This window comes from Melanaphis sacchari, unplaced genomic scaffold, assembly GCF_002803265.2.
Source record: "Melanaphis sacchari strain LSU unplaced genomic scaffold, SCAv2.0 Contig40_pilon_pilon, whole genome shotgun sequence".
In the NCBI taxonomy this organism is placed as follows: domain Eukaryota; kingdom Metazoa; phylum Arthropoda; class Insecta; order Hemiptera; family Aphididae; genus Melanaphis; species Melanaphis sacchari.
The window spans coordinates 805,909-817,637 of NW_020271264.1; the positions used below are offsets into that span (position 1 = coordinate 805,909).

Here is an 11,729-nt window from a genome sequence, read left to right on the forward strand (position 1 = left end):
ATAAATATTGCGAATACTATAATACTGTAATAAGTATAATAAAAATGTACAATAACGTCAATAACATTAAACATAAACTTTTATAACTATAGTATGTTTAATTATTAGCTACAATATTAAGCATTATTTTTTCAAGTACCTTAAGTAAAAGTTTACTACCAAAAATGTCTCGTTTAATCGTAAAAAATTTACCAAAAACAGTAAGTAAAACCTAGTTTGGAGGTCTTTGAATCATCAAATTCTGAATATAATGCTAATATTTTTTTAATATTCTTAGATAACCGATGAGAAATTAAGAGAAATTTTCAGTGAAAAAGGAGTTATTACTGACGTCCAACTTAAATATACAAAAACAGGAAAGTTTCGTCATTTTGCTTTTGTTGGTTTTCAAAATGAAGAAGAAGCTAACGCAGCTTTAGATTATTTTGACAATACATTTGTCCATTCTTTACGTATAAAAGTAGAAAAATGTACTGAATTAGGTAAATATTTCAAATAAGTTTTAATTATGATAAATTTATTTTAATTTTATTATATATGTGGTTTTTAATTGATCACATTAGGAGATGATAATAAGCCTAGATCATGGAGTAAATATGCATCTGATAGTACAGCCTATAAAAAAGAACATGGTACTCTTAAATCCGAAGAAGTAATCCAAACAGAATCTAAAACTAATAAAAAAAAAAAACTCAAATCTGAAGTAGAAGAAAAATTAAAACAGGTATTTATAATGTTGCAGTTGCAAGTTACCATGGAAAGTTGTTTTTATATATACATCAACTGTTTGATAATATAGTTCTTTTTTATCACAACCTTTAAGTTTATGATGTACCCTTAGAAGCTGAAGAAATTCCAAATCTTCAAGACGAGTAGTCTATAATTCCTTGAGTTTTGTTACTCTAGTTGGTAAAATATATTAATTACAATAGCACATTGTGCTTGATATTGAACTATGCTTTGGTAGGTATATACTATATAATAACTATTTAAAAATCAAGAAACTATAATTTTTAAACTAGATCAACCTTAAGTTAATTATTAAAATTTTATCACTAATGTGCTGTTAACTGAATTTATTTTTTTCTGTTTAATATGTGTACATAACTAAACATAGATGTTTTGTTTGTAATTTTTTGGTTAAAAAATACCTAGGCTAAGCACCCAAATTATCTTGATACCCAAAATAATGACAAAATCCTTTATCCAATAAAACTAAAAATTAAGATATTATTAAAAACCAGGAATTAAAAAGTCGATATCAAAAATATGAATCACAGTTTTTTAAATTAAATTATTTAATTAAACGATATGATATTATTTCTAAAACCCTTAAATAAATAGATTTTTTATTGTTTGTATGTATTGATACTTGGTATTATTTGTGATTTAAGTTTTAATTCCTTTATTATTGAATTTTTCCATAATTATTCATCAATAAATGTTATTTACTACATAAATTATATTAGTGCTTTAGATTATGTTGACCATAATATTCTTGCTAAGTAATTATTAAATAATGAATTTTGTGAATATTTCTTCTGATTTTTACTTAAAAATAACAGATAGGAAAAAATTAGGTCAAACTAGGGTTTAGGTACTTTTTTTTGTGTTTTTATTCCCACATCAGAAGTCCCTTAAGGCAGAGGTTTCCAAACTGTGCGCCGCAGTGTGTTATTGGAGGAGCCGCGGCTGTGCCTCGTTATATTTATATGAAGCTGGGTTTTTGGCGGCCGCTTTTATAAAAAGCAAATATTGGTCAAAAATTAATGTGGAAAAAGAAATGAGAGTAGCAGTATCAAGTTTGATCCTAAGATTTGAAAAACTATGTAGTGATGTCCAGGCTAATTCAATTGTTTTCTAAAAATAAACTAAGTTTAATTTACTTTACCTAATAAAATTAAAATTAAATATTTCAGTATATAATTATATAAAATAAATATTTCCATATTATCTATTAAAAATTAAACATGTTTGTTATTTTATCTATTTTATTTAAAAAAAAGTCGTAAATTTTATTAAGGGCGCCACAAGTAGGAAAAGTTTGGTAACCTCTGCCTTAAGGTATGATTGTTCTTTTTAATTTTTTATTCTAGCCAATAGGAGTAGTATTTTACATCTTCACTTTTGCTGATGATATGAATTAATTTATATCCATTAAATCCCTTCACGGTGTTGCCTTACTTCAAAATTATTTAGACTAATGAGTTTCTTGAAATGAGCTACACAGTCTTAATCTTAATGTGTCCAAATATAAAATATTTTAATTTTTTCAGTTATTTTCATTATTTCTTCAAATTATTTGATTTATAATGTTCCTGTACCTTTGGTAAATTATTTTGTCTGTGATCTAGGATTTTGCTTTATTCAATATAATATCCAAGATTTTTTCAATAATTATGTTGTAAAGTGATCAAAGTTCTTACTTTTATATAAGGAGTGTATTCTGAACTTAAACTATATTTTTTTTGTTTATTAGTTTTTCCTCTAGTTGAATACAGTTTTGTTGCTTGGGATCTGACCATCTTCAATGTCAGAAAGATTTCAAAGTAAATTCCTACGTTTAGTGTCATATATCTTTAAAATTATCTTGTTAAAAAATCTTTAAATCTATTTTCTATTTGAAATCAAAGACAATCTGCTACATTAAATTTTTAAGAGTAATTTAAGCCATTTCCTAGTATTTTTTATGCATATTACACATTTTGAAGTTTTTGTTGCATATTCTTCATTATTTTTTGTTCAAAAATCTGGCCTGTAATCATTATAAGCTATGAAAATTAGCATTTAAAACTCAATTGTTTTGCTTTTGAATTTTGAGTCATTAAATCCAATTTATCAATTTCAATACAATTAAAGTCATTATAAACAATTTCCACTTTATGTGAATGATAAATATATTGTATAAACTTGTTTATATAAATATATAATAATATTGAAAAAATTTGATTCTAAGTTTGTCGAAATACTAAATAAATGAAAACATTTTTAGCACTTAAATGATCCTATGTTTACTGAATTCTTGGAAGCTCATGGACAAGAAAAAATTCTTAAAGATATAAATAATGAAAATAAAACTGAAGAGTCATCCACTCAAAAAGAAATAGATGAAGAACCGACAAACAAAATTGCAAATGCTAATATATCAGATTTTGAAGTTTGTAAAATTATTATAAATATGCATGTATTAATATTATTAAATATAATATAATATTTTTTAGTATTTGAAAATAAAAAGTGGTAAGAAATCTGAAGCCAATGTTTTGGAAAATCCTAAAACTAAAACAGAATATCATACTATTGTAATTCGTGGTTTACCATATAAAACAAAAAAGGCCATGTTAAAAGAATTTTTCAAACCACTGAAACTAGATTCTATACGTTTACCACCTAAAATTAAAGGTGTAGCTTATATTGGTTTCAAAAATAAATGTGACGCGGAACAATGTCTCATTAAAAATAAGAGTTTCTTAAGTATGTTTAGATGTCAAAGGACTGATTAACTTTATATAAATATAATTTATTAAATTTTAGATGGAAAACGAATACTATTATACCCAATGAAAAATGAAGGTGATGAAGAAGAAGAAAATAATAACCTTAATAAAAGAAATCCTGATTGGCAGAAACAAGCTGATAGTTTGATACATGAAGAGAGCATTGCAGAATCTGGTCGTATATTTATTCGAAATTTACCTTTCATTACTACAGAGGAAGAATTACAAACAGTGTTTGAAAAATATGGTATATTTTTTATTTTTTTTTTAAAATGTAGTTATTTTTTTATTTTATTTATATGTATAAACTGATATACTGTTATATTCTATAGGTCCTGTTACTGAAGTAATAATTCCCATTGATAAAATATCTCGACAAGTCAAAGGTTATGGCTTAATTACATATCTTATACCTGAACATGCTGTTAAAGCATATACTGAATTGGATGGTACAATATTTCATGGACGAATGATGCATTTATTACCTGGAAAAGCAAAAATTAATTTAGAAGATGGTAATTATTTTAAATTTTATTATTATATTTTTGTATGATTTTTGTTTTTTAGTAATGAGTAATGACCAATGGAAATATAAATTATTATTTTTTCAATATTCAAAAAATTTGCTAAACTTTAAATTTAGAAACAACTAATGAAGGCAGTTCTTTCAAAAAGAAAAAAATGGCAAAATTAAAATCGGAAGCAGGATTATCTCACAATTGGAATAGTTTATTTTTAGGGCAAAATGCAGTTGCTGACATTATTGCTAAAACTTATAATACTACTAAAGAAAATGTAAAATATTAAATTTTATTAATAACTATTATTTGTATACATTAATAACTAATGAGATTCTATGTCATCAGGTACTTACTGGTGATAATGCTGCCGTTAGATTAGCTCTTGGTGAATCACAAATTGTATCAGATACAAAAATTTACCTAGAAAATCATGGTGTTAAACTAGATATATTTAATCAAGTAAGCCAAAATTTACTCAATTTGAAACTCGTTAAATCTTTTTATCTTAGTGTTTTCATATGGGTTGATTATTAAAATAATTATTTTTTTTCCATCATTTTCAGTTACTAAACATTTTTTTTTTTTTTTTTTGTTTTATTTTTTTTTTTTTTTTTTTTTTTAATAATTTATAAAGTTTTTGAGTACATTTTTAATTTTTATTCCAAGCACAATATTTTTACAATGTTTTAATGTGTATAAGCATTGAATTTTAACAGGATTGTTAATAAGCAGGGCTAGGATAGAATAGGATTTTGTATTTTTTTTTTTAGGATTTACAGGATATAGCTTTTCTAGCACAAAATGTGATTTGGTCATCTACGAGTTCAAATATATAGTTTTTATTTTGCATATTTTTGCATTTTTTGTATATTTTTTAATTTAGGGTCATTTTTTTAGCATTTTTAGGTAATTTTTTTATACTTTATTGAAATCTGGTTTATATTTTTATTAATTTTTAATTTTTTTAAAATTTTTAATGGTCTTTACTAATCGTTATAAATTATTGTACAAACATAAAAAGAAAAAACATAAAATAAAATTATAAACATATCTTCTAAAAATATTTAATACTTCAAAATACCAATCTTTTATGTGTATAATATAAAATATACTCGTTAGATTAACAGAGCAATAATCGATAATAATGTTCAATTACGTGTTATCTTCATCAATTTATTATTAAATTTAACGTGCCAATATCTATTCATTATACGTATAATATTGGCCATTATACCAGAAGATGAATTTATTTGCATACTTATAAATAATAATTATTATTTATTAATTTATTAATAAAATTATATTTTTTTAGATCATTTTATGAGGTCATTTTTTCTTATTAAGTCTTTTTTTGTTCATTTTTTAGTTTTTATTAGATCATTTTTTTAGGTTTTTTAGGTCATTAAAATCCTAGCCCTATTAATAAGTTATAACTTAAGAATATGAAATGTTAAAATAAGTGGAATAGTGAACCAATATTATGTTATAATATATACCTTTAATTAATTAACTACTGTTTTTTAATTCAATTTTCATCCATTTTTTTTTTTTTTTAATTAACTCATAATATTAATTTAAAAACGTATATTGTCATTCAAATATATCAAAAGTAAAAAAAAAAACTATAACTATAAAAATATATTGAAAAATGTTTTTTGTAATGATATTAAATTGTGTAACAAAATATTTTCAAATTCTTTAATAATTTAAGTATATACAATTATTATTAAATGAAATAGTTAGCAATTTATAATGAATATTCCTTTTTGTAGACTGTGATAAATCGAAGCAAAAATGTTATATTGGTTAAAAATTTACCTGCTGGTACAACTGAGCTTGAGTTAAAAGACATTTTTTCCAAATATGGCTTAGTAAACAGAGTAGTATTACCACCAAGTGGTGTCACTGGTAATTTAAGTTTAAAAATTTGTTACTTAATATTACTTTTAACAATGTATTGTTTTGATATAGGATTAATAGAATTTGTACAAAACTCAGAAGCAAAAACAGCGTTTCGTCAACTTGCTTATTCTAAATTTAAACATCTCCCACTTTACTTAGAGTGGGCACCAGATAAAGTTTTCACTGATGTTCCTCAAAAAGTTAATGGTAAACAATAATTCTAAAATACCTTTTAAGATGATAATGTTTGATTACATTAATTTTAATTTTAGAAGAAACCTTGTCAAATTCTACCAATAAAGACATTGAAGATGATATTGATGAGCCTGAACCTGATACCACATTATTTATTAAAAACATCAATTTTAATACCACAGAAGAACACATCACAAAAGTAAGAAAAATAAATGATTATGTTTTAAAAAAAAGATATCATCATAATAATTAAAATTATGTTTAGCACTTTGAATCTTGTGGAAAAATTGCAAATGTTACTATTGCTCGAAAAAAAGACCCTAATCATCCAGGACAACTTTTGTCCATGGGCTATGGTTTTATTCAATTTTATAGACAGAAATCACTTAATGAAGCATTGAAAACAAAACAAATGTCAATGTTGGATGATCATTCAATTGAACTCAAACGTTCAAATAGAACATTACAGTTAGTATAATGACACAGTTATATTTTAAAAATTTTAATAAATTAAATTTTTGCAGAAGTACAACAGTTATAGATCGAAAACAAAGTAAATCATATGAAGAAAGCACCAAAATCCTTGTACGAAATATACCATTCCAAGCCAGTATTCAAGAAGTTATTGAATTGTTTAAGTATGTTTTTTGTAACATAGTTTTTAAATTAGAAATTGTATTATTATTAATATTTTAGAACTTTTGGAGAATTAAAAGGATTAAGAATGCCTAAGAAAATGGTAGGAACTGGCACTCATAGAGGATTTGCATTTGTTGAATATAATTCTAAAACCGAAGCAAGAGCAGCTATGGAATCTATGTGCCAAAGTACTCACTTGTATGGAAGACGATTGGTGCTTGAATGGGCACAAGCTGGTGAAAATCTTGATGAAATGCGTAAAAGAACTGCAAACCAATATCAGTTACCCGGAGGTTAGTTTAACTTTAATTAATTTTAACCAAATATCCACCTAAGAACAATATGTTCTAATAGTATAAAACTTTCAAAACTTTGTAGATAAATTTCAAACTTGTATATTCATCAGTAAAAATTTAAAATTGGTATGACATGATCTACTGGATTATAATGTTATGTTAATAAATAAAATACTAGGTAGAATTTACATCACATATGGTTTTAAGAAAAGTTTTAAGTAGAAAACCATTCTATAATTATGAATTATATTACTGATTGATAAAAATATTAGACATCGTATTAATATTATTATTATTTTTTTTTTTTTAAGGAACAAAAAAACACTGCAAAGGCGTTGCTGATATACAAATTGATGAAATTGAAAATAAAGAATAAAAACCACAAAAAAAAAATTGTGTATTAATCTTATTTGAGTAAATGACTGATGACTTATATTCTAACATATATTTATGTCTTCAAATTGATCGAAAATTTCTTAAAATATTGAAAGTTAGATTTTTTTTAAATACTTGTTTTAGTTAACAATCAGTGTTGGGTAGTAACATAACGGAAATAACGCGTTACTATAACGGCGTTACTTTATTTGTAACGCGTTACGTAATTTCATTAGAATTATTTCCTAGTAACGAAAATGTAATGGAAATTACTTTTGATAAGTAATTTCTATTTTATAACGCGTTACAATTTCGAATTATTTAGTATTTATTAGGAATTTAAAAAAAAAAACTTCCAAAAATATGTCAATAATGCAGGTAATATCGTAATAGGTATACCAATCTTATAAATATAACTCGCCACCATGATTTTAACATATCTAATAATACTTGTACTGTAAATCACTTGAACAGTTAATTTATTATTTAATTTGATTCATCTAAATATGTACCTATACAGAACGTTTTTATGAATATCATGGCATGAACCTATGTAGTTATGTCTATACCTAAACACTATTAGTTGGCTATTATATTCCATATAAATGCAGTAAGTACAATTTATTTTAATATTAGAATTTTGTATAGTAATAATATTGTACAAAAATAGTAAGTTTATCGTTTATGTTGTGAGTTTGTGACATTATATTCATAATACTTACCTATATACCCAATAATTAATTTCTATGATAAGTATAATTAATTGATAATAATATTGTTATGTATTTAAGACGTATTAACTGACAACTATACATATTATTTTTGTACATCTTTTTAAAATTAAACATTTTTACTGTAGATAGTGTACTAGTATACTTCTAGTTATATTATTGCTTGGCAAAATGAAAATTGCTAAGAAATTAAAAAAATATATTTATTTGAGTAACAAATAAAGTAACTTTATTACATTTATCTCTAAGTAACGAGTAAAGTAACGTTACTACTTTTTAAAAGTAACTTACCCAACACTGTTAACAATGTATTAAATATTTAAAGTCAGTCTTGAAAATTTAGTACGAGATTACTTTCTGTATTTTTCATTAGACATAACAATAAGTGGTAAGAACTCTAAATTAAGTTAACTTTGTTCTAGATAACAGTTTAAATTGTTATTATAACTAACATAAATAAGTATCAAGAGTATTTAAAGTAGTTCTTACTAAAATCTAAAATATTTAAAAATATATTATCACAATTTTTATTTATTGTCATTTGATATATTCCATTTTTGTAAAAATTAAATATTTATAATGATTTTAGTTATTTTGTTTATTCGAAAATATTTGCAAGGACAATGGGCATGACATTTTTTATTAATTATATTATTACATTTTGCTTTACGCAATGTCATTTTCAAAATATTTTGATGAATTTTTGAACTATTGCCTATTAATATTTATACCTGAATCACAGAACCTATTCTACCATCTTACAGTAAGGCGATATCAACTCAAAATAATACAATATGATATAAAAAAAAGGTGCGAATTGTCACAGTGACTCATTAATAAAATTTATTTTATTCAAATTTTAGTTAAATAAAAGCCTTAAAAAATAATTAAAATAACTTTTATAAAAACTTAGCTCTTAAATTCTGGGTGGAACAATAAAAAAAATGTATGATTTTATTATGTGTACATAAAAAATTACTTAAACCATCAACTTGGAGTGTGGTTTCTATAACAAATTGAATCTAGTTAGTAGTACTTTTATTAGTTCAAAATGTATAACTCCATGACTTTTTTTTAATTTTTTATCTAAATGTGAAAAATTTTATGAAAAACTAAAATGTTTATTTAAAACCATTTTTTGATAAAACTGATCTATTTTTAGTATTATGTTATATAGATTAAAACTTAAATGTACATCATACCATTATCGGCAAATTAATATTTGACTGCCACAATGACAATAAATACGTAAATAAAATTTATGTTCAGTATTATTTAAAATGTGTAGATTAGGTAATTCAATAATGTATAATGTACTTATAAAAATCTATGGAATATGCACTTTTTCCCTAAAATTGACGAAGTATACATTTCAAATTTTCGATTTTTTAACTTACCATTGTTTAATTTGAATTTCTAGCTTAATCTGCTGTAAATTGAAAGTATGTAAAACAATATGCAACTTCTGAGCCTTCTTATATGTAAGTATCGATAATAATTCCAAGAATTATTATTTATTTTAATTTTATTATGCAGTAAATATAACTAGAATTATAAACTATCTACTCATATTGCATTGTAAAAAAATTATTATTAATATTTATTCAAACGTTTCAAGCACCATATTCTTTTATTTTCTGTATTAAATTAGTGTGAATTTCCAATATTTCTTAGAAAAGTTTTTAAAATAATGAGTGTTTTTACGTTAAATGAGTCACCTAATATAAGATTTTATTCGATTTAACTTGCCTACTACAATTAACTACTTATTATAAGTTACGTCTATAATGCTAACTATAATATAACTCTTAAAGTTACTAGTTAGGTAGGTATTTACTAAAAACAGCATCAATGTAAATCCGATATACGTAAATTCCTAACATGGTTGATGGTTGCATGGAATACTTTTAGTCAATCACTCACTCACTTACTTACTCTCTTTAATCTTTATTATTTACCTAAAGCCACGTTTAAATTAAAAAAGTATTTGGTATACTATGAAAGTAGAGTTAGTACTTTATCGTTCCTACTATAGAATAATGTAAACGGCAAACGCCCATAATATATAGTGTTGTTATAGTACTACGTATATAGTACCTACTAAAGATAGTAATCGATATAGGTATGTTTTCACTGTGGTTAAGTGTTAAGTTATCTCTGGTTGCCTTACATCACCACCGTTTTCACTCTACCATAACTCTACTGAAGTAAAAGATCTGTTTGGCAAAGTAAAATGTTGAGGTGCGAACCGAGCATGTGCCTGCATAGGTATTATATACGGCTGTAATACGATTGCGCCCAACTAATTAGTACGATCGAACTCGTTTTACCTTTTTACCTGCACAAAACGCAACACGATTACGCTCCAATATATATGAATATATTATGTCCCTAGTATATTTGTTATACATATAACATATTAACATATACATATTATTATATTCTAACAATTTTCCAATACACTATTTAAAAACCAGACTTGGTTTCTCAATATGTATAATCAGCCAATCAGGTATTTTAGTAAGTGCATTTTAGTACCTAATCAAGATAATATTTTATTGTTAACTTTTTAAAGTATTTTTTTATATATTTATATTTAAATCATTTGTATATTTATAATTTTTTTTTTTTTTTGTCTACTTTATTATACGCTGGAAAGCTTTGAAACTTATGTTTATTTTGACAATACTAAACAATTTTTTATTTAAATTAGAATATATAAAAATATAAACTAATAACAAAAATATGCACTAAAAATTTTTTGAACGGAAAAAGGTAAGCCAGGCGCAATCGTGTTGCACCGATTATGCACTATCTTCAACTTAATCACTAGCTCCGTGTAAATTGTTATTCTACTAAAACTAGTAGAGTGGATAGGAAATATTGGCTGGTGTTCTATAAGTAGGTACTAATACTAATGTACTATTATTATGTATGTACGTGTAAACGTGGCTATATGTCTGCAGTGCGTAGACAAAATTTTAAATGTTCCTGTAGTTGTTACTTGTTACCTATAGGCGACAGTGTCGTTACGCGCGAAATTAGTGAATAAAACATTAAAACAAGTTATGTGTTAGGCACTCGTTGCAAAAACATATTCATATCTATTATATTCATAAAAAATATCCAATTAAAAACAAATAGTTATAATATTTAATTACCTAATTATCATAAGAAATAATAAATTGAATGTAGAAAAATAAAATTTTAATAGTAACAAGTCACATAATAATATAAACTATAAATAATATTCAAATTTCAATCACTGTTTCATAATGGTTTACAAAATTATCATTGCTCAACATCTACCCTTTTTATGCATTTAATTTTAATTTACACGTACATATGGAAATTAAGTGTCTATTAATTATTTCTCATTACGTATTGCGTAACGGTACCTATCGAAAACATAGGTAATTAAAACATACCTACGTCTTACACATATCTATGATTCCTTCAGCAGGTATTAGTTTTTAAACTTTGTACTCTTATTTACATGAACTCTGAACTATTAGCTTATTATTTATATATATTATATATAGATATTAGATACGTGTATGAACTAATACTGAA

General features: G+C 24.2%; 1 protein-coding gene across 2 annotated transcripts; it reads left to right on the forward strand.

Moving 5' to 3' along the window:
* The first annotated feature begins 59 nt into the window (after positions 1-59).
* On the forward strand, positions 60-7,497 carry LOC112597307 (probable RNA-binding protein 19). Of its 2 annotated transcripts, none has more exons than XM_025343289.1 (16): positions 60-200; positions 278-482; positions 564-724; positions 2,993-3,157; positions 3,222-3,474; positions 3,535-3,744; positions 3,830-4,012; positions 4,141-4,292; positions 4,364-4,477; positions 5,791-5,926; positions 5,990-6,127; positions 6,193-6,314; positions 6,381-6,583; positions 6,640-6,753; positions 6,812-7,047; positions 7,362-7,497. In XM_025343289.1, the coding sequence occupies exons 1-16, from the start codon at positions 165-167 to the stop codon at positions 7,424-7,426; spliced, it is 2,493 nt and encodes an 830-aa protein (XP_025199074.1). In that variant the 5' UTR covers positions 60-164; the 3' UTR covers positions 7,427-7,497. The 2 variants fall into 2 exon arrangements, with proteins under 2 accessions (XP_025199074.1, XP_025199075.1); XM_025343290.1 differs by having other exon boundaries at positions 6,196-6,314.
* Positions 7,498-11,729: the final 4,232 nt, after the last annotated feature.

Excerpts from the sequence above, each read along its gene's own strand:
- LOC112597307 (XM_025343289.1), top strand. The coding sequence starts at position 165 with ATGTCTCGTTTAATCGTAAAAAATTTACCAAAAACA. Across the intron at positions 4,013-4,140 it reads AAAAATTAATTTAGAAGATG|AAACAACTAATGAAGGCAGT; the intron begins GTAATTATTTTA and ends CTTTAAATTTAG. Across the intron at positions 6,584-6,639 it reads CGTTCAAATAGAACATTACA|AAGTACAACAGTTATAGATC; the intron begins GTTAGTATAATG and ends AAATTTTTGCAG.